General features: G+C 26.7%; 1 protein-coding gene across 3 annotated transcripts in view; it reads left to right on the top strand.

The window, feature by feature from the left end:
- The first annotated feature begins 324 nt into the window (after positions 1-324).
- LOC111026362 (excitatory amino acid transporter 1) overlaps positions 325-26,222 on the top strand; it is a 31,122-nt gene continuing 5,224 nt past the window's right edge. The window contains exons 1-6 of one of the 3 annotated variants that reach the window (XM_022304428.1): positions 325-691; positions 1,316-1,351; positions 21,695-21,874; positions 23,237-23,554; positions 23,964-24,006; positions 24,105-24,150. In XM_022304428.1, coding sequence (XP_022160120.1) covers positions 1,323-1,351; positions 21,695-21,874; positions 23,237-23,554; positions 23,964-24,006; positions 24,105-24,150 — 616 coding nt within the window. In that variant the 5' untranslated portion in view covers positions 325-691; positions 1,316-1,322. Of the gene's footprint in view, positions 692-788; positions 935-1,315; positions 1,352-10,115; positions 10,508-21,694; positions 21,875-23,236; positions 23,555-23,963; positions 24,007-24,104; positions 24,151-26,222 lie in introns of those variants that run through there. The other 2 variants (XM_022304426.1, XM_022304429.1) reach the window with 2 other exon arrangements.

Raw genomic sequence — 26,222 nt, forward strand, 5'->3', positions numbered from 1 at the left:
TAAATTATTATTATAGGCACACACATATCTGCGTCCGCGTGCGTCGCTGTGTGCGTGCGTTTGTGTCTCGTAAGTCTCGCACTAGCTCTCTCACTCTCTCTCACACACTCGCATGCTCGCCGTCTGTCGGTCTCTCTCTCTCCGACTCGATATCCCTCTCTCTGTCTATTAATCATAATATTGTAATACGCGAATATAAGTAGGTATAGTATCTATAACATATATATATATTATATATTCACGAGCGCGCACATATTATATGTATATATATATTTATATGTATATATGTAGGTAGGTGTAGGTACTATATTAATATACCTACCCAACTTTTTTTCCATTTTCTGTTGGGATATCTAGCTCGCTCCACCACCGCTGAAATATATTACTATTATTATACACCGTACCGCTGTGCCATTCACACACACGCGTGTAACAATAATAATAATAATAATAACAACAATATTATACATATTTAAAAAAAAATTTTTCTTGCAAACAGTATAGTATTCATATGATGAAATAAACATAAAAATAAAAAACTATTTATATATACAATAAGAAACAGTGCCGCACCTATTTGCTGTTAACACCGCCGCCGTCTCCAAGGTCCTCCTCGTCGTCCTGAAATCTTCGTGGCGATACATCACCGCTGTTTATACACTCATTCGCCGCGGATTAATTACGCCGAAACGTAAGTAAACCTCTCGTTACATTAACTGTGTATACATATTATTTATTCTTAATTTTTCTCTCCAATTGCCAAGATTTTTTGCCCAATTTCCATTTAATTTTTTTTTTACGTTTATTTTGAATTCATTATAATATTGTGTTCATACAATAAATAGTGCGTGTTCGTCGAGTATTCGTTATTCATTCATAATAATATTATACCGCGTGTTTTTTTTCCTCACCAAACTACTACGATACAGTATAGGTAATATGAATAGATTGGTACCTGCGCGATGACTTCGTAGTCGAGTGCTGTTATTTTTATCACTATTGTTATGATTATTTAAATTCGTTCACAGATTTTAACTGTGAGAAGTTTTGTACCTACTGACTTTATAAAATCGCATGTTATACCTAGTTACTTATTATGATTTCAATTGTACATAACAGTGACGACTCGGAATTTTGGTTCCTAAAATCTCATACAGCACGTGGGTATTTGATAGGGAAAATATACACACTATAACTATACTGTACATCGAACATGACAAATTACAATCACTGTCACTTGTACCACGATATTTTATAGGAATTAAATCAACTTTATTTAATAATGCTTAAGACTTTTTTGTTTGTAATGTTGCAGTAGTGAAATGAACCTCGACGATCGTGTATCAGAAATGTAAGTAGACTACTCTACTTTTATATACCTACCTATACTGATTAAGTTTACACGAATATACTTATCTGAAACTGTGTGTAGGTGCTTATAGATTACAATACCTCTTTGTTATGATGCATTGTTTTATTTTTTGACGCAAGGTTTAAGATATAGTTGGTATTTGGTAAATATTGACACACAGTAAAATTAAAACGTTCATTGTTTTCTGAGCTCCTGTACTCGCATAGTAAATAAATAAAAGTGCACAATAATTTTAATTTTCACCACGTATTTAACTTAATTTTTGCTTGTTAAGAATGTCTCCCATAGTACAGATTTTCGTAAATAAGTTCATGTAATTTTTATTTAACATATATGTGTAATATATTCACTGATTTTGCATTTACGTAATGTAACTATGATATGAGCACTTCATATTTCTATTAACATTTTAAATATTATTCTAAAGATTACGAATAGCAATCAAGTACACATTATATTACAGTATAAAAAATGAATGTTTGTGTTTTAAGTACATATAGGTAAATATTTGTTATATTAACAGTATATAGATTTGTGAGTTGCAACTATTAGCTAGGGTGGGTGATTGTTCTCAATGATTCTTTTTTAAAATACCCATTACTTAAGTGCAATTGTATCGATGTGAAAATAGTTGTTGTGATTTTGCAAGTAAATCTTATATCTTAGTATACACTGGTCATATATACGTTATTTGCATCCCACGAAAAACCTGAGATGTCGTAACTATTTTGATAGTTGCTTAAGAAAAACATAGGCACGATAACTTTTCGTTTTCATTAAAATATAGGTAGAAGGTTATTTTTTAAATGAATTAAAAATGATATAGCTTCTGATATTATACAAATAGCTTATACTATTCATAATATTTTAGAACTACCAATTTCATAACTACCTACAGAGTTGTATAACTCAAACCGGTTTAAAAATATATATTTGTTATAGCGTTCCTTTAACGATTTACGTTAAACGATTTACGTGTAATAACTAATAAATCAAAATCGCCACAAAGGAGATTTTAAATTGCACGATTATCTAGATCTGAAATAATAATAATAATAACATGATTTGTGTAAGGTAATTATCTCTATATCCCTCGATATTTGTTAGTAGTCATCTTGTTTTGTTGTTAAATGCCCAGTACAAAATAATGTTTATAGGTGGGTACTATATTATATCACTTAACTTGGCTAAAGTATATGCTATAGAATTATAAATTATAAAATCGATAGAACTAGCTTCTATCTTGTACAACTTTAATAGAAATAGACGGCGTATTTAACTATACATTATAGTAGTATTTAGTAATACCAGTTTTCAAAGTACCTAGGTGACTAGGTATGATAAAAAAAAAAATGTTAATTTAATTTATGTTTTATTCCTAATGGCTAATTCTTATATAAATCAAAAACTTTCATATTTCAACATTAGACTAAATGTATGTACACAATAATTATTATTTGAAGAAGGTAAATTAATATTCTTATAACCTTATATGAATTTTATAGTACATTTGTATGTATTAATATAATATTAATATTACACATAATCATTTGACATAGATTACGAAGGTAATTATATACATACATATGTATATGATAATAAAATACATAATTAAATAGATTATTTATTTATTAATTAAAGTTGCGGTACTATTAAGTTCAACATTTATAACTATTTGCACATTTAAATGTTTCAATCAGTGGCGTCTTCGTGGGGGGAACGAGTGGGCAGTTGCTCCACCATACCTTGAAGATTTTCGTTATTTTTTTATTGTTGACTTTCCTGTGACTGAACTATTTCTGTATACACCAAAATATTAATTAATAAAATTGTATATCGTATATCGTATACTGTTGATGCATATATTATGCATACTAATAATAAGTTAAATAACTACTACAATACTATAAATTGGACGCCTCAAATACCTATTTACCTACTATATTGCCCTTTTCTTGCGTGTCAACATATACTTATCTAGTAATATAAAAGTACCTTAAATATAGTAAAAACTATGTATGCCTTAAATTTAGATTCAAGAATAGACATTTTCACAAAAAAATTTAAGAAATATTATCCTCTGCGTATGATTAAAACTGTAGTATCTGTATACTTCATAAGTATACCTAAGTGACATATACTATATTATATAATATAATTAAACGTAATATAAAATTGTAAATACTATTTTATATTAAAAAAGTAGACTTTTTTGTTTACGACTGTACAATCTATTCATTTTATGTTTTATTGAAAGTGGGTTTTATTCAAAATAATTTACACTGATTTTTTTACAGTCATGAGACACTCGATGCAGTTGTGCTTCGGATTTTACATTAATAACTTAATGACGATAACACGTATATTATGCTATATATTGTATAATATAGCAGCTCGTAATTTTATAAATATGTCGAGTAGTACTTGACCTCTAGTACAATATGTTGGGACCTATTCGTTCCAGCGGTTAACTGTTGAAACCCATCCGGGACACGATTAACAACTACTAACCGTTTTACTACATGCCATTGTAACTATTCTATAATGCCGATAATATGCGTTCAAGCTCTGCCCGCCAACGACTGCCGGCCAACGACTCCCCGCCCCCCTCGATCACAACTAGCCACAGTTAGTGAAGCATTCTATCGTATACATATAATATCATAATATTATCACAGCAATCTCTTCTTTTTGCCGCCTGCACCTATCGTTCATTCTATCTACTCCCTCAACTCTGTCCCCATATCACTTCTCATCACGACTCCACCTCTACCACGATCACTCGCGTGTTGATAATTTTTTAAGTCAGCCGCAGTATCTGTCATTCCGAGGGTCCGTTGCATATATTTATTAAAACGGTCGATTGTAGTCGTGGGATAGCGGGCAGAATAATGCGATGGGACCAACGAGATGAGTGAGCAGCGTATAATATCCGGCAATATGCGTCACGTCCGGAGGAAAAAGGGTGTATTACAAGCCGCCAAAAAAAAAATATATAGCTATATAGGCGGCTAGGCTAATTAATTAATTGTCACATTACGTTCTCACGCCAGTTTAATTGTTCGCTAACTGTCATCTCCAAGAAATTACGTTCACTTTACGCGATGCCATACACGACTGTTATAATATCTACTTTTATTCCACGCAAATTTGTACAACGATTTTAAATCCAATCTCCAACGAAAAATTTAGCAGCAAGATACATTTAATACATTTACTCATCCAACATTATTTTTTTATATTATGGATATTTATGATAGAAAGTGATGTGTGGGTGGGGAGGGTATCCTTCATTTTGTCATATCAGTCATTTACTTTCTCAAAATAAGGATCGATGCATACTTTTTCCTGTTTCCAAAGCCTGTGTGTAAAATGGTTTGCCTATTTAATAAGAAGACGGCTTACTCGATTGAGTTTACGAATCGGGTGATAGTGTTGATTATATATATTTAGTGTAGGTACCGAAGCTAAAAGTATGACATTAATATTATTATTTACATTCACTTACATATCATTTAATAATATATCCTTATATTATAATATACCTATATTAAATCATTTCGGTTTCCCTTCAAAAAAGAAATATAAAATAATTATGAAATTGAAATAAGATTTAATTTGATTAACATGATTATCTAAAAACTGTTTACGTAAATTTTTTTTTCCAGTGACAAGTTCGTTAGTAATTTTAATTTTGACTTTTAATGAGTAAATAAAATAAAAAATAATTATCTGCAATATAATATGTATACCAAGCTAGAAAAACATAAACTATTTGAATCATTGAAATCATTAAAAGCCAAATTTAGTATTTACTACGTTATAATATACACATTACCTACACATCTCAGTAAAATGTATATTATAGGTTTTTTTTTATGCAACAAAATTTTTTTTCATTATTTCCAATAACTGCCTATCTATGTTTAATTAATTTTTAAAATGTGTGCTCAAACCACACCTCTTATTAATTATTTCTTAAAGTTAATATATTATAACTAATAAGAACTTTTGATTGGTGCGTATAATTGAGTGATATATTTCTAGAGCATTGAATGAATCATTTAAAGTGTTAGAAGTCAAAGGTGTTAAAAAAATTATTTAAGTAAACTTCGTTTGATTCAAAAGGTGCCTACCTATTAATTATGAACAAATTGATAAGAGAAATTTCGTTAATGAGAAGGCTATGTTTTTTTTAAACGAATACACATTTTATTAGTAGTTGATATTAATTATAGTGATACCTATACTAAATAAGCAAATATGAAAAACGTACGTTCGCAATTTAAAATAATTGCGATTATTTTTACATCATACAAAACCACATCTATTACGTATATAATGAAATGTACAACAATTTTTTTAAATAACAGTTAGCAAGTGCTTATTAGCTATTATTTTTAGTATCTATAACTTCATATAAACTCTTATAGATAAATTGCACTATTTAACATTAAAGTTTTTGAATTCAATACTTATGTTTTTATTGTATTTTCTATATTTTATATGAAGTTATGTTTAAAAAAATGTTAATCATTGCTTTTTTTGGTTACTTCTTAGTTCTTCGTAACAACTATCTTTAAAATTTCGTTTTGATAATTCATTTACAATATTATATATTTATATTATATTTATAGTTTATACCCATTTTGTTAAATTTCTCTATGATTATAATTTTTAAATTTGGCTCTGATAAATTACAATTTGGACAGACTAGTTAAAAAGTTATTTAGGAATTAATTTGTAAAGATAATTGTTTCATTACCTTGGTATATAATTATTATTTTTTAACTATAAAAACATTATAAATTACAATACATTAATATTTATGTTTATTAAAGATTATAATATATAAATAAATAATAACACATTTAAGAACTTCTTAATACATGTATATAACACACATAGCTAGATGGATATATTATATATTAATTACATTTTAAATTGAGATATTACTAATCATTGAAATACCGATATTCTTTATAAAAACAAATTCATTTTAATTATGATTTAATTTTCAATCTATATAATATTTGATCAAACCTATATTTATTTCAAGTAATATTTTTAAGATATTAAATAACATATACTGTATGTCAGTATACCATATAATTAACATATAATGTGAAGACCAATATAATTTTCGATTAATAAATGCAGGTAACGAAAGTATTATGAGGGAATTACGTTTGAGAATCTTATGTCTCCAAGCGGTGTATTATTTATGTTTAGTATATCAGAATAATAACATATAACCCATAATATAACCATATATTTAATTTACTTGATTTATTTTTATAATTTTAAAATACATAATACCATTTTCTTTTAATATTAAAATTTGATATCGCTGAAACTCGATTACGAGTCATAAAATATGTACTTTATTGGTTATTAAAGATTCCATATCAATACAAGTTAACAATAAATATTAAAGAGATATTCACTTTTAACACAACGGCGAATAGTTAAGTTTGGTCAAATGAATGGAATACTTTAAAATAACCAAAACTTATTTTAACTGTTATAAAAATAAATAATAATTATAATAAGCTTCGTTGAATGTTGATATATATACTATACAGGCATTTATTAAAACAACCAATCCTGTTTTAAGCCATTCGATGTATTGTAATAGTCGAGGTGTAATAATTCATGTTAGGATCTCATTATTAATATTAACAAGAATCCAGTTATTAAAATTTTAAAAAAATCAGGGATTTAGTAAGGTTTTTGTATAAGGTTTGAATTTCAGACTTTTAAAATGTCCATCCCATTTTTGTCCGAACACTATTGTTAATTCAATAAAAGAATTCGTACCAAGGAAGCAGTGTAAAAACTGCTTTGTTATAAGCGTGAACCCAGGAAAAAATATTCTTTTGAAATACCTACCAACATCTCTACTAATATTGTTAAAAACCAGTTCGCCTCAGGTAGTGCCAGTACCCAACACTACCCAAGGTCACACCTCAGGTTCTTTTAAATCGGGGAAGTCATACCATTTTAATGCAGGTCAAAATATTCATTTATAACAGTCGAATCTCTTGGAGAATAAAAATAAATTATATTTATATGTTTTTCGAAGTATACCTCAAATATAACTTATAAACATTTCAAAAACCACAAAAAAATGTGAGTTAAGCTTTTCGAGTTATTGAGTTATCGTATCATGAAAACAGGTATTGTTCAGTAACATATACTGTATATTAATATGTATGCTATATAAAATTAATACCTATAAATATTTAAGGATTTTCAATTGAACTAAAATTACCAAAAGATAATGAGGTGTTCAAATTTGCAAATATCATTACCTACCTACAAACTTTAAACATTTAAGAGAGCCCCATTGCAATACAACATTAATTTCATAATAACCCTCAAATATTTACATAAGAATTTTTTTTTTATTTTTCATTAAAATAATATTATTTTATTTTTATTCTTGGAACAGATTAAATAATGACCTAATGCAAAAGAATAATTATGATTCTTGAACTATTCCAAATCAATGTACTTACATGATTTTGTTATGCATAAAATCGTTAAATTGCCGGTAGGTACCCACTCGTCTCATACCTCGAAGGTATCTACGCAATTTATCAAAAGCTTGATGTTGTCTTTTATTTTTGCATATCTACGTATAATTCGTTATTCTGAAATTTTTATGATCAAAAAACTGAGTTTATAATTACTGTGGAATATAAAATAATTTCTTTGATGGGAAAATATAGAACAATAAATAATTTTGATGCCTATTATCTCAATTGATACAATTATAAAAGATTATACGGAAATTCCGTTTTTTCAACAATTAATATTTCTTGTCATAATATGTTTGAATCAAAAATTTAGAACCTATGGTTTGTAGTTGAGTAGTGATGACCGTGTTCAAATCACAATTACGTCCAAATTGTATAATTTACTTGTGTTGGTTGGTTTTAATAATATTTTTGAAATCACTTATATGTGATAGTAATCTGTATACAACATTTACCACTTAAATATATTTTATAAGCTTATATTCAATAAATGTTCTCCATAACTATTCAATGAAACCACTCACTCGCATAATCCGAATGGTAGACACAATATTATATGAATACAACTTCAGAAAAATACTTGTACATTGTATCCTCTCAGTCACAATAATAGTGGATTTTAATCGCTGCGGGTGCCGGCGCCATTGTGACAGGGTCAGCTTATTACAAACAAACTACCTACTCTTGAGCCTAACATATCGCAGGGCATCCAACATTAAATCGGTGTACCTATACAATTTATTTAACTGTTTTATACATTATACCTACCAACTTAATTCGATTTTTAGAATACGACGAATTATAAAATACCTGTAATTACAATAATTATATAGGTACCTATATTAATTTTTAACTTGTTTTTAATAGTCTTATTAATAAAAAATATCAGCCTACGTTTAATAGTTATGAATGTACTACATATGCCTAAACATGAATATTAAATGAATTGAGACAAAATTATCACTATATTAAATTAGGTCAAATTGAAGTGAATGAAAGTTTTATAGAGGAATATAATTCACATAACATCTCGATTTATCCAGCATTTAAAATAAATTTAAATAATATGTTAAACTATCAGTAAGACTTACTCCATAACTGTTTAAGTTCTCACTTAAGTTCACGGGTTAGTGGAAATTTCAACAGAACTTAAAAGCAGAAAACTAGAGGTAATTTTGTATACAATCAGGTAATGATATACGTTGAATGTTGCAATTACAGTCAAGTATTGATGACTCGAAACCCAAGGGGTATAAAAATATAGTTAACAACATCCCTAGATTAGCTGAACGTTATCCGTTTTATAGATACCTCAAAATGCAAATGAATGTTACTATTATAAACACTTCAAGGGGCAAAGAAAAACATCGAATTATTAATGTTCGATAACCTAACCTTTATGAGGTTTGAGATCCTTCGAAATTACTGTTTTTTCAATATTTATATAATGCTCTTATACTTCAGTATAAAGGCAATCGGAAGGAATTTAAAATTACTTTTAGAAGGATTTTTATTTTTACATCCATAAAATGATTATAAGAATGTTTAGATGTCTAGAAGTGAAAAATAAATAAATGAATATAGTAGCAGCAAGCTTAGAACGAAAACTAAGTCAGACCTGAAACGATACTTTGGGTCAAATCCTAACAGAAACCAGTTTTGCTCTTATACTTGTATACCTATATAAGCTATAGTCCTTGTTCATGAATATATTCAGTATTGACAATACCTATATAATAATATTATGAAAAAAAAGAAAAAATTAACGAAGCCGTCGAGTTTATCTATTATGAACACAGGCGGTTTGATCGAGTTCTCGGGCGTGATCACTAAAATAGTATTAATTATTAATAATAACTCCTAATAATTGAAAATGTATTGGACAATTTTTAATTCTGTGTTTTTTTTTTTACATACAATTTATTTTTCCTTATTTCGAAACCGAAAGAATGCCGCGTATTAAATGAAACAACTGCAAAATACAGCATATGCAATCGTTCCAAAATATGCATCCGAAAACCGTACTTTCCCCTACCGGCTGTGGTTCTTAGCACCACTCCGCGCTCCTCGCCGCCGCATCGATCTCCCTCCACCTCGGTCCACGACCGCGCCAAAACAACCTGTTGCCAGCGAACGGGGGGGCCGAGACGAGCCGACGCGATGCTCAAGCCGGACGACGGACACACACGCTCTGAGCGCCGGTGTTTAGTAACGCATACCGGACAGTTCGGGTACGTACGTGGTCGCGGTCGTCGTCGTGTGGACACTGCTCTGCCTTACCGGTTCGCGTCTATCGACAAGGTTCAGATAGGATTATATGAATTATATCACTCACGAACAGTGCGGTTTGACGAACTCTTATATTTATCGTTTTCACGTCGACTCACCGCAGCTTGAAACGGTATACAGAGTGCCATCGACCAGTAACCACGTTACAGGTACCTAACCTACCCGTCCGCGTCGAATTTGAGATTTTAATCGCACTGCCGTCACTTTTTTACCTGCACCACGACCGGGCGTCCCAATCTTCGTCACACAGACTCGCCGCCGCAGTTGCAGCAGCCGTTCCCGCGTTTATGCGCGTCCAGTTGTAGTGAGTATAATAATATTTTAACGTCGTGATGTATACATGATAGTAATAATATTTGAATTTGATATTATATTAGGCATTGCACACATACGTATTATGGGAGATACATATCATCTGCGTACTTACCTATATATATTATAATATTTTGTCTTACACCTATGCCTATTCGACTTATCAACTACACAATTTTCATCCGCCACACGTGCTATATCGCGATAATTCCACCGCAGAACTCACACAATAATAATTACCTACATAGTATAATATGATATATAATTATGTTTAGGTCTACGTATATGCACTCTATCTATATTAAATACCCTATATATGAACAACGGTATCATTTTCTTTGTGACAACTTTTATTTTTTTAAGAAATAACATTATGTTTAATATTATATAGATAGGTCCTACCTATATATACTTACATATACCTACGAGCGTACCTAACCATCCGAAAACCAACGAATTGCGTACAATATAGAATCATTCTAGACCGCGTAACCATCAGAAAACCGACGGATTTCGTAAACGATTTTATAATTAGTAATAATAATAAATAGGTACATTATTTAATATATACTGTAACTCTTTTCCATACTGGAGACGATGATACATGTTATATTAATGTATACACTGAATGCATTGAATCAATATGTTATTGCACCGATAAACGTATAATGTGTGGATGTTGTTGGATACTGTGGACGAATGGGGACACACGCTTATATTATAAACTCAATTGGATACATTACAATTTACAATATTATACACATAAATTATAAGTATATAACTATAGAAAACACTATAGTATTTGAAATACAATAATTATATTATCATGAGCTGTATATTCAAATACAGAACTATAAAATAATGTGTTTTAACTTGAACTTATTCGATTACTTTTATTTTTATAGGTAATAATTATGCATGTCACTTTTTTAATACTTTGGTCATTTTTTTCAAATTGAATCAAATCAGTCGCATTCCTCAATAATGCGCTATAAATATACACACCTTTAGATTAACAGTGTCTACCCGAACACTTGACATGCTGTTTTGTGTTTTTTTTTCTTTCTAATAAACCACTGTTCTGGTGATTTTTAAACCGTAGTCGCATCGATTACAACACTATAATATAACAATATGAATAAATGTAATTAAATGGAGAAAATTTTCCTAAACTTACATGACAATCAATTTGTTTGTCATTTGTAAATGCCATGTATCCTGTAGTGTCGTGTTTAAATAGTAATAATGTTTTTGTACAAAACAATGTTATCCCCGCATTGTCTCCTGAATCATTTTTAATCATTGGCGGAGATAAACGCTGATCAGATAGAATAACCTCGTCACCTATACAATATTTCATCTGGTAAAACTCACATATGATAGATACCTTTTTAGAATGATGCATTTTGTATGAATTGTATTAGAAAGAATTTAAATCATAATATTTGAAAATTAATTTTGAACTTAACAGTTGAACCAGTAATTTAACTATTATAATAGGTAAGTTAATATAATCTAAGATTCGATTAAAAACGAAATACCTTATTCATGGCTGTTTGAATTCATTAAATTCTAATTATCAGAAAAAAACTATTCATGTGCATTTGGAAAATATTTCTTACTGACTACCGTAAAAATACAATTAATAAATCGTAACCTAAACATGTGATATTTCATCCGGTTAACTAATAAAATGGGTATTATTGGTAGGTATCCTAAATTCCTGAATAGAATAATGTACTTTATATGCATTTTATCACAAAGAATGTTAATCGTGATTTATCCTATTAGTCTTAAGTTTGATGGTTGTTCCAAAAATGTAATTATAATGGCCAATGGGTAAATCTAAAATAAAAAAAAAACGAAATACCTTATAAATTGCTGTTTGAATTTATTTAATTAATTTAATTCTAATAATCAGAAAAAAAAACTGTTTCATGTGAGTTTTAAAAATGCAATTTAAAAGTCGTAACCTATGCGATATTTCATCCGGTAAGCTAATGAGATATTGATTAGATATAGCCACTTAGGTAAGTATCTTAAACAGGATAATGTGTTTTGTATGAGTCTCGTTAGTTATAATTAAAAACTTTATTTTGTCTATATATAGTCTTAAATCTGACGGTTATACCAGTAATGTATATAATTACAATACTCAGTCAATATAAACTAAGATCCAATTGGAAACGAAATAACTCATCAATTAATTTTTGAATTAATTAAATTTTAATCATCAGAAAAAAACTGTTCATGGGGGCTTAAAAAATATGTCTTACCATAAAAACACAAGTGACTATACCTTCTTATAATACTAATAATATATTACAGAAATTTTAACTTTCCGAATGTAGATAGATCCAATAGGTACATAATACTGCATAGTATATTATTATTCAGTACATTATTTATTATTATATATATATTTAAAAGTTATATTAGAAAAAAAATGTATAAAATAAAATACAACTCTGTAGTAATGAAAGATTTGTACTTAATAGTGGACAGTGGTAAACAATGATACAATTTGACGAGTATAATATTTATGTTAACATTTTAGCTTTATTATCTGCCTAGGTCCTAGCACCTAGGTAGATGCAAGGTTATGATTATTATCATATTTTGATGCTTTTATTTAAATTTAATAATAAAAAAGAATTTATTAACACTAATTATCAAATAATCATAATATACTAATAATAATATATTATATCAATTCCTAAATGTTATAGTATAAATATTATTATAACAATATCTAATTAAAACATAATCGACTTTTTTAAATTACCTTAGTGAACTGTGAAGACTAAAGATTAACTACCTACATTAATACATTTTATTTCATGTGTATTAGTTTAGCAATAATATAAATGTCCACTACTCGTTCTAGTTATTCCAATAAGATCAATTCACACGTATATAATTACATTAGGTACTTTTATTATTATTTTTTTTTACTACTTATTAAAATATAGGTACAATCTGTAAATGTTTTTATTATAAGCATATTAGTTAAATATTAATTAGTAATTATATTTATATGATAATGCGAAAAGTGTTTACATTTTATGGACTTAAATAATTATAATTCATAATAAATACTTACATATTATTATAATAATTTAAATATGTATGACAATGACGTACCTATGATATATTATATAATCTATGATTGGTATTATACTGGTGTACTGCCTAACGTTTAGCTTCTCTGCTCTACCAGCTCTGCAATATTACGTAAATACGACTATTTTGTTTTGCAATATTTTATTCAATTGAATACCTACAAAAATTGCTTTTATTTTTATGACATAAGTAGTTCGTTTTGTTTGTATTTTAATAGGTACGTACTAGTACATAATTGAAACTAAATCAACTTTAAAATTCTATCGAAAACCACAATTTTTAGATTTTGAGTAAATGTTACTGAATAAAGATGCTGGGTGTATCGATGGCGTTTCTGCAAAAATGTTTTCGTGTAGAAAGAGTCTTAATTTATTTTATGTGAAGCTGTAATATTGTTGTATGTATTAGGTATAACGATTAAATTACAAGACAAGAACTTTGATTTATACCAACCTTTAAAATGTGTGTTGCCATATTCTACAGTTCCTGGCCAAATGTATTATAATTAGATGTTATATAATTTATTATTTTGTATTATCATATAAGAAATTAATTTGTATATTTTTTTATTCATATTGATACATGATATAATAGAGAACAAAGCTGGGTTGACAACCCGATAGATAAAATATTTAAAAAAAAACATTTTTGTTTAATGTTTTTATAGTTTATAGGTACTTAATTTATGATCAATAATCATTTGTCATATTCTAGATTCTGAGTAAGTATGAAAACAGGACGCAGGCAAACTGAACATAGTTTTACAAATATGATGTTTTATTTGCACCATTTTCAAAAAACTTTTGAATAGGAGATTTAAAAAGTTTCAAGTTTATAGCAGATACCAATGTAGATTCAAATCATGCATATTTAGGCATTTTAAATAAGTCTATTTTTGAGTTTCCCAATAGATACGCAAAGCATCATAAAGTTACCGACAAAAAAACAAACTAAAAAATATTAACAAGCATGGGTTTAATCATTCCCAATTCATATCCATTCTTTGGACACAACGATCTATCTTTTCTCATGAAATTTATATAACAAATTCAGTATTCACAATAGGTACACCGCTATTTTTTGCCAAGATAAGTTCTGCAGCGGCTAGACAACTACTGTTTTCTTAGGTAATCTCTAAATGTCTATAAAAGTTTAAAAGTCCAATATAAAACAATTATTTGGTGTGCATAAATAATATTGTATATAATATAATGTTTATATAGTTAAGGCAAACAGTGCAGTGTAGAAACAAAAGAGTATACTGTTTTATTTTCGTGCATTTTTTCGCTATTCCAAATTGTTATGACTTTCATTTTTTATTTTTTTTTATTAAAACTGTTTTAACCATTTTAAACAAATTTAGGCAGGTAATTAATGTAAAATATAGGCGGTGTATAATATAAATATTGTTAGACATGTATGATTTGTATCATGACAGAAAATAAATACAAAAACGTCAATTTTAAAATTATTGTTGATGTATTTAGTTTAATAATTGAACTATATATACATAAAGTCATATTATAATCTATAATTGTTTATGTTAAATACTCTGAAATAAAAAAGAGGTATAAACTATGCATACAACATGTTCCGTGTACAGATTACAGTGTTTCATAAATCATAAGTATGAGTTGTTTCAAGTATGGGAACTATATAATATGTAATTGAACTCCTGACACCTTGCCAAATATAACTTCAATCACTGTAAAATACAACACGGTGAGGCACCTGTGTAATGCGTATTTGTCCATAAATAATTATAGTAATTATAATTACTTGCTACTTCTTGAAAAAAAAATTGAAGGTAATATTTCATTTCTATGGGTTATTAGTGCCGATTTAGTGATAGTAATTCACTTTCGTATAATTGTTTATAGTTTATTATATTGCAGCATTATACTGCATAATAAACGTTGTAACATTGATAATTGCATGCATTTTTATACTTAGCTTTATGTCTATATTATAATAGATATTTGTATTCTACGATACGTATGTTAAATGATCCATTCTCAAATTCTTAATATACGAGTATCATTGTTAAAAAATAGTTGAATAAACAATAAGAATTAAGTGTTAACATTAATACTAATATTCATTACACTTAATAACTTTTAAGTTCATACACATATTTTATGTGGGTTTTTTTATATCTATCATTATATAACGCGAAATATTCAACTATTAATTCTAATCGCGTAAATTTAGAAAATAAATAAAAAAACATTTCACTTGAATAATTGGCAATAGGTAGGTTGGTAGGTACCTGCATAAACTGTATATATCAAACATAATATTTTATTAGTTGATTGAATTATTGTATCTGATTGTTACTTCCTTTGTTTCGTAGTAGATAGATACCTTTTAACCACCTAAAATCTCTTTCAATACTTTGTTCATAAAAATCATAATGTGTAATAGTCACCTAGTATAACATTAATATTTTATTTTTCATTTTTTTGTTTTTTTCAATATCTGTAAACCCATGTTATACATGAATATTTTTAATTTCTAAGATTAGTTACACATTTTTACACAAAAAAATTCTACTTTCACTAGTGACGACTATTATTAGTAGGCACTAAAACAATTTTTTTGTATATATGTAATACTTAAATTTTAGATTTTATTATAAATTTATAAATGTTGAATTGTAGACTTAACTGTATTCCCTTTTTAATTGTTTTGGTTAACTTGATGAAAAATCAATTAGTTACGTATTTCGGGTTTTATTTAGTATACTTTATCCTGTATTATACCTGTAATCATACTTGCATACATTTATAACTAAATTAACTGTAGGGATATGTTGTAATCGTTAAAAAAGTATAAGGCAACCCTTGTAAAAATTCATAGTAATATAGAACATCGAAGTCGAAGTGTAATAATAATTTTTAATTTAATTAGATATATCTATTAAGTTATTTTACACACTTATACTTAAAACTATAGTTCAGTTATTCAATTTTTAAAATAAGTGAAATATATCTATTAAAAAAATTAATATTATTCTTCCTATTTACATTTCTTAATAAATAAAAGTACTTACACTTCATATTATTTTTAAATAAATACATGTTAACATAATAACATGTAATATAATTTTTAAATGTCCTAACTAATTAGATTATAAGTGATTCTAAGACATGCCTATTATCATAGGCCAAATGATAAATATTTAAAAAAAAATTATAATTACAAAATAAGTTTTTTATTTAAATTTTAAATTGTATTATGTCAGTATGTCATCTAGTTAGTATTAGGTCAAGTCATGGCCTAACTAGCCTGACCCTTTCTATAAATTATCTCGTTTTATTTATATTAAAAAATCAACTAGGTAGTTATCCTTAGAAAAAAATCCCTGCATTGGCCTTTTGGTAATTTGGTAGCCACGCTAACCTTGCGTATTAGTGACACTTTAGTTCGTGAAATAAAATACATATAAAAACAAAATTAGTAACTATAGGCATAATATAACTATTACATTTTATAATCGGGTCTCAGAATTAACTCTCTCAAATTAACTGGAAAATTGTTTTTTAGAAGTTAATATCATTTTTTAATAGAAAAATGTATGTAATGATTATTAATTAGAAAATTGATTATCAAATACCACCATAATATAACCTATAAATTATAATACAGATATATACGATATTTAATAGAATTATTGAGGCGAAGAGAAGTTCGTTAATTTTATGTTTAATAAATATTAACTAACTTATATGTTAATTTAGAGAAATGAATGAGTTTAAATATATGTTTATCGTTTATGAATACTAGTTCATATTTTAAATGAAATTTTCAAGGTCCGACTATATACCTACTGTCTGTATGTTTTCGTGTCATATCAAATATGTCATTATCTTTTACAACAATTTTCATTTATTACAATACAAATATACAATTTGCATTAACCGAGCTATATTAAATAAATACAAATATGTTATGTAGTCCTAGCAATATTTATAATATTGTCATTGTTTAAGTACCTACCTACTAAACATTTCAATATTTCGAAAATACACAATAAAACTACTATTACACAAAACCTATTGTGTAAATATATATATATTTTTTTTAAATTTAAATTATATAATTTGTGCCTACGTAGTAATTCTTTTTTATAGATAAGTAACTATATAGGTATAATATAACTATTATACCTATAATGGCTATAAGCTTACCTCAACCTACCAAAACTACATCAACTAAAAAAATGCTTAATAAAAAGTAATTAAGAGCGTTTTAAGTTAAAATAATTTTTCATAATTAAAATTAAAAAATAAATTTGTAATTAATTAAGTGCAGTGATGAATGATGATAGTAATAACATATATTGATATAGATAATACTGCGTACCTTTGTTTTATCTCGTGTATACATACAGTTAATAATTATAATTTATAAACATGTTTACACTTAATAAATTATACAGATAGAAGAATAATGATCAGCTTTATTAAAATAAGAAATCAAGTCAAAGGTAAACGCTTCCAAGAACTCGAGATGTTATTAATTTTAAGTTACAATTAAGTAGCTTATATTGTAGGCAATGGCCATAATATACTAAAAAGTCGAAATATTAACAGATATTGAACTGATAGTTATTATTCAAATTAATGATTGATACAATTATAAGCTTTTAATTTCCTTGACCCAAATTATGATTACTGATAACAGGTGAAATTTTCTTTTGAATAATGTATTACATCATCCTTGCGTATATTTTATAAAAATGTACAGAAAAGTCACTGTATTTTAGGTAAAGATAAAGATTATCAATTATGTCACTCTTAAATGTTGAGGGTGGTTTCTAGTAGCGTGAGTATTGGCTCTAGTTGATAATTGATATGCGCTATGTTGAGAGGTTAAATACAAATGAAAATGAAAAAAATACACAGAAAACGAGAATATTTAAGCAACGACAATTTTTGACATGATTGAGACATAATTTCTATCATGATATAATTGATCAAAATTTGTTGGATCTCTAAACTATTTAAAGATATTGCCTCATTGAAATGGTTAACTTTTTTTTAAATTATTTTTTGATTTATGTTAGCAAAAGTTTTTTATACTCGTTTTAACTTCAAAGTTATATTTCTAAGTTATTTTTTTACAAATGTATAATAATAGTGAAAATATATAAATTATTTTGCAATTAAAAATTTACTACATTTTTAATTATAATATCTAAGGCTTGGATTTCAAATGTAATTCCACGTAAGTATTTTTTACAGGAAATTTAAAAAAAAAGTTGAGTAAAAAAGCACATTTATTTTTATATGATTGATTGAAATTCAATAAATTGTAAATTAAATTGGATATTTAAACTTAAAGAAATTTATATTATTTTGTTATTAGTAAAAAAACAATAACCATACAATTTTAAAGTATTCATTATTACTTAAACTATCATTTTTTTTTACACAATAAAATTTTCAAAATATCTATCATTAAGACTACTTTTAAGCTAATACTAGGCATTTGACGTTATCGAATTTTTATTTTATAAATATTGATAAAAAATGTATACTTTCTCGAAAATCTTGAAAATGTAAAACTAAATCTCTTATAAGTCATAAGGCCTTATAATATTTTTAAAATAAAGAAAATATAAAGGAACAATTTTTTCGAAACTTAGTACCTATACTGTAAAGGGGAAACAGCAGAATGCCAGAATGACATCTCTGATTTTTTTGTTATATATATTTAAAACTATATTAAAATAATAAGCTAATGTGTTGGTCACTTCAAATGTATTTGAAAATTAAAACTGATTTAATTTAGTTTGTCATAATAGAAATAACATATAATATTATTATGATATGGATTGTAAAATATTATTTAAAATATATAGTAATGTTAAACTTATGCAGCTTTTTCTTGTTTTTATATTAATTAGCAAAACATATTTTTCATTAATACCAACTAGAATATGTACATTTATTTATTTTACTGTATCTATGTATGTATTTTATTTATTTATTATAATAATACCTGTAAACAAAAAAAATCGAAGGTATATATGAATTAAATAATATATTAATATTAATACGATTAATAATTACAGAACTGTGTAGGAATAATGATGTATTTCGATGAAGTGTTGATATTATTTTGGCTATTTGTATAAGAATCCTCACAAACTTGCATATTTGGTACAAAGATTTAAGATTTTTTTTAATTTTTATAATCATTGAATATTATTTTGTATTGACGACTTGGTCATTGGTGCTGAATATGCTGTATACAATTACATTATTATTTAAGATTTTAATCTTTTTGTCAGCAGCATACGTGACATCAAAATAAATGTCATATTTAACATTCATAAAACTAAAACTAGGACTCTAGGATTAATACTCGTATTTCCGTCAATTTACTGATTATCGGCTGCACAGTTTTAGCGTGAAGCATTCTCGTAATGATTTTATTGAAATATTGTAATGAATTCTGTGTAGTTTTTACAATCTAAATAATTATAATATTTACTCGTTGTCCATAGTCGTCTCTGTGAGTGCGCAATTGCTATTATAATTATTTATATTTTAATAGTTGATAAACTTAAATTTACCTACTAATTTGTATTAATTTTAATTCAACCCAATAACAAAGTTAAGTACTTAGTGGTTTAAAAGTATTAATATTTCATGTGTATACCGAATACCACAGTAAATATTAATAAATCAATGAAATCGAGTTATCAGAATAATAACTACAAATTTTATTTTATTTTGGGCACTCGGGTCGTATCGTAACATCTAGTATTAAAGGCACCTACGAGTTTGTTATTAGATTACGTATTTAATGAAAGACATTAAACATTATTTAATTAGGTTCCTACGTACATGAACTTCTTTGTAAAATATTACACACTGCTCAGAGCATTTGTACATTATTGTGTCTTACACAATGACCTTATTATCCATTTTCCATCCTTATAACATAATGTTTTTCAAGAATCCATGAAACATATTATTTACAGATAACCTATGCTTTATCTAGATACCTATTCAACTTGTGCCACCTACTAAGATTACAATATTATCTTTCGTACATGATATTACTGAAACGAGTATTGCAAAATAATTGCAATTATTTATTTGGTATATTATCTTTAATAAATAATTAGGTAACTGAATAAAATTGTAGAATTAAACTACTAGTCAGCCAGAGTTGAGGATTTTAGAATGATTGTTGTAAATTCGATTAGGGATTTTTTTCCAATTTATATTGAAATAACTCAATCAACAACTTAATACTTCATACTTCCCTACTTTTACATAAATATTTTTTAAATGTTTAATAATAAAATAATTGTATACGTTTATATTTCGTTAAATATTAATTTTTCATTAAAAATTGATACTATTATAGTATTATATTCATCGAATACCAATTATGATTAAGAACAAAAATTAAAAAACTTTGAAATAATTATTTGTTTTACTTTATTGATTTTATTAATTTAACTTACAAATTATAATAGTGTAATCAATATAACCTACATAAATATAATACATAATTTATAAACTATTCTGCATTATTTTTCATTTGTAGTAAAAAAAAAAGCTACCTAGTACCTATATAGACTCACGATTATTATAATATTTTTGTTGTCGAACCTTTCTAACGATATCATATAATTTTATGGGAAACAGTCAAGTTGTAGTAAAATAATACACTTACCAAAGAATAAGTAATTCAAATAATCAGTTACATTATTTTTTTTTACAAAAAACACGAACAATAATAGTAATATGTTTGCATTATTGTTTACTTTGTGTTATTCTGTAAACGTGGTTTATCAACGTTAACTATTAAGTACATATTGGCCATTGGGACATCAGAATCACAACTTAAAAACCGGTTTACCATCTCATAGGTTATTAGGGTCACGGTTAGATATACTAGTTTGAGTCAAAATTAATTTATTTGTATTTACACACAAACAACGATATAGTTATTGACAAAAATATTAAAATTTAAAAAAGTAAATGTACCAATGTATTATTTTCATTGATTATATTATATTTTTTTTCTATAGATCACCTCTCAAACCTTCTCATTCAGATCAAGGACGCAATACAATGAGTACCACCAGGAGACAAAGCAAAGAGAAAATTGAAGAATCATGTTTTCGTCACAATTTGCTTACTATATTGACAATAGCTTCCGTAGCTGGTGGAGTGGTTTTAGGATTTATTTTAAAAGGATCTAAATCAGAGTGAGTATTATACTATTATAATACAGATTTTAAAATAAATTTCTGTTTATATTACTAATGCAAACGTTTCCCCATCGTTTCATCTCCAACCTACGGGCCACAATAATAACAATAATACAATAAAAAACAAAAATAATAACACAATAATAGGTAAAAAATTACGGTAATACGTTATACAAATACCTAAATGTTTTTTATATTTATTCAAAACTTGTAAACTGCAACATAAAAATACTTTTTTCACCTATGAATATTTTAATTTCTGATAACTGATTGCTTAAATCAGTGGTTCCCAACCTTTTTGGTACTATGGACCACTATGAGAACTTTGGATACGTCACGGACCACCTCAATTATATACCTTATTTTTCTTACAAATAAGAATCAATTTTTTTTCACATATTTTAGAATTTTGATTATTATTACATGAATATGAGGCTTTTAATAACATGGATTTCACTATGTAATATAAATTTATAAAGAAACGACGTACTATACACGATTGTCAGTAATTAGTGTTATGCCTCAAAGGAAAATGAAATTATTAAAATATTTTTACATTTTGTAAGTATGGCTCACGGACCACCTGACAATGTCTCGCGGACCACTAGTGGTCCACGGACCATAGGTTGGGAACCTATGGCTTAAATCCTATTGGTATCCTTATTGAAGTATATTTATTCCAGCGTGCTAGCGTGTTTTCAGAGTTTCATTCAGTGTTGTTCAATGTTCAAAATATATCTATTGCTATTCATTGGGTTATTTTTTCGAATTAAAATTTTTAATTTGTCTAATAAGTATAGGTACTATTGATAAGGTACTGAACTTCACTGAACACTGCGGAAAAAATATAGAACTATGATATGATAATTTCAAAGACAATCAAATCAAGTCAAACAGTTATGGTTGACTGTGCCATGAACGATTAGGTTTTAAAATATATATATTTTTAATCAGAATGTCTGTCAAATACTCAAATATATTGCAAAATTAGTAAAATAAAAGTACCAGATAAATTGTTAAGTTCTGTGAATGAATATAAAGCAGGTATATTGAAGTATAACGGCTTTTCTAGCGATGAAATTTCAATGATCTTCTCTAACTACTTTATTTACGTTAACTACGTACCACATCCTGAATAACTTGTTTTAACCTTTAAGTTTAAACTAGTTGCCTACTGAACGTATGTATTATAAGCTATAATTACTATAGTAAAGGGTATTCCACGATGTCTCAACTTTTATCAAGCTGTTACGCCTGTACAATATAAAAGTGATTGTGAAACATTATAATAAAAATCATAAACAATTTTGTAATACACAAAATTGAAAAATAACATCATCAATTAAATTATGTTTATAGATGGACAAAACGCGAAATAACGTACGTACAATTCCCTGGCGATATTTTCCTCCGTATGTTGAAAATGTTAATTGTCCCATTACTGGTATCATCTATTGTATCGGCTATCGGATCGTTGGATTTATCTTTGTCTAAGAAAATTGGTTTCCAATCAATTGCTTACTATGCAGCTACCACATCAATGGCAGTTTTGCAAGGCATATTTTGGGTGATGTTGATACATCCTGGTAAAATAATGAGCCAAGAAGAGCAAACGGCAAGCGTACACCAAGAAACTAGACCAATCACTACTGTCGACACTATATTAGACTTAATAAGGTTAGTAAACAACTTTTGACATTTTTAAACTTAATTTTTTTGATTTTACAAAGACAAATCTAATTACCAAAGTATTTATTTTTTGCAAAATAATCATAGGTTTTTTACACACGTTTACACGTGTATATTTTGTTTTCTTTACTATTTTATTATATACACGTACCTACTTGCAATAGTATAGGTAGTAAATACTCTCGATATATTTAAATAATCTTAGAGTATAAATTATAAGTAACTAAGGTACATTATTTTCCGAGATTTTCCACCCGAATACTAAAAATTTAAAATTTTTAAACTTTAATGACCTATAATATAATTATAAGTTATAATTTACATATAATTATAATTTATAACTATATGAATATAATAAAAAATAAACATCTAAGATAAAATTGACAACATTTTACAGAAATATATTTCCGGCCAATCTCGTTGAAGCAACTATATCGACTGTGAGTATATTACATTTCTATTGTTATTTATTTTTATACTAAATAATAAATATTTATTAAATAGTATTTAAAATAATTGTATTTTTCTTTTCTTTTAGTACCGAACAGTACTTATCCCTCCTAAAGCAGTAATGAACTCAACAGGTAATCATTATTTTTAATCTTAACTCATGTTTATAAATACAAAATTATTACCATTTAATAAAAGTTTAGTGTACAATTATTTATTTAAAATAAACAAAAGTAAATTCTACATAGTTAATTAATGCATGAACCAAAAAGTGTTGTCTCACAATACCGTTAAAAGTTTACAAAAAAACTAATTTATTCTTAATAGTTAGGTACCTACTGGCACATCCCAGCATACGTCATAACGTTTAGATACTAATTTAAGACACCGTTGTTATATGTTGCATAAACGTCCTTTAGAGATTATCTTTTAACATAAAGTAGTGATCCTTAATTAGACCGTTCATAGTTCATTTCGTTTGATATGAATGATAAATTCAATTTTTTAAGTTGTATGAAACTCGCTAACTCAGCATTAAAAGTATTAAATGTTAAATATAAATATCACCTAGGTACATTTAATAAAACAACTAAATTAAACAGCAACACTGTATAATTATTATTTATGTGACTTTATGCCGCTATATTACATTTTAACTAACTATTATCATTATGTAACTGATAAACATTATATATTACCTACACATTGACTAAAAAAATAAGAAGATAAATGTTTAAAAAAAAAACATTTTTTCATAATTTTTTTTGCCTAATATTTTATTACGAGCGAACAATAAATCATGACAAACATTTTTACCAGTTTTCTAGACTTGAATTATATAGTACCTATTTTTGTTTAACTATGATTTCTTTCGTCAATTTGTTTTTCTTAAATCTTTAAGTTAAAATTGATCGTTTTGTATGACAGTGTGACACCATATATAAATCAAAAAAGTGATTGATCTTAATATACTGTATCCACCTAAGTGTTAAATACTATCCGTCTTCGTTTAAAATTATAGATTAAAATTTAAAATGTTAAGGTACCTATACCTATAATATATTAAATATGTATATCGTACAATACATCTGTATAATAATATAATGTTTTTTAAATCAAAATATTCACATTGCTTTTAAATTAAAGCTAATTAAAAGTTTGAATTCACTCTGATGGTATGGTATGTGTCAAGTGTACCTCGTTATTGAGTACCTATGCAATTGTAATTAATGTTCAATTTGATTTGATATATCATTCTAAACGATTCTAAGCTCAGACAGTCTATAATTCTAAAGATATTTTCTAATTTTCTATTTGTATTAATATAATAATATGGTATATGTCCCACTACTCCCACTAATAATTATAAAATATTATTGTTTATACATAATAATAATATTCTAATACATATAATGTAAATAATTATCAATTGTGATAAGTTCTTACGAATAACTTTTATTTTAATTTCAACAAAATAAAATAATAATATTTGGGAAGAAATCGAATGTATTTTACGTGTAGTCGAGTGAATGTGCATCATTTTTGACATAATTTTAACTTCAAATGCTCATCAAAAATTATTGTAGATATACCCACAACTTCATTTTTTGATTCCAGCAACAATTATCTATAAGAAATCTTGAATACCTTTCAAGATTTTCGTCCATGTATACAATTTTTGACTAGAAAATAGTTTTAAAATCTTTGTGATATTGATGAATTATGCCAAAATTTGATATTCAAACGCTAATAAAAAAAAAATTATTACAATACATTATTAATATTTTTATTTTAGATTCTGAGTGGAACGTTGAATGTATTGTTTTACAATGATGTGTGTTTTTTTTTTTATTTTATTTTTATTTTTTTTTTTTGTGTCTGTCATCACCTTTTAGGACAGTAAAACTGCTTCGATTTTCTTCAACAGCAACTTTTCTGATTGGAAAGTGAATCTAGTTGGTACTTTGGGGGGTCAAAAGTAAAAATTTCCCAGTAGTTTTCAAAAGCGACGTGAAAAACAAAAGAAAAATTAAGGAAAAACGGGAATTTTTACGCAAAATCGATTTTTGTCAAAATTGATTTTGGTTTTTGGTGTAACTCTAAAGCAAATGACCATAGATGCATGAAATTTTCACTGGTTGTTTATATTTGCATTTTCTATACACGATAAAATTTTGAAAATAATTTGACTTTTTTTGAACGGTTT

Source organism: Myzus persicae, unplaced genomic scaffold (assembly GCF_001856785.1).
Source record: "Myzus persicae strain clone G006 unplaced genomic scaffold, MPER_G0061.0, whole genome shotgun sequence".
NCBI lineage: Eukaryota > Metazoa > Arthropoda > Insecta > Hemiptera > Aphididae > Myzus > Myzus persicae.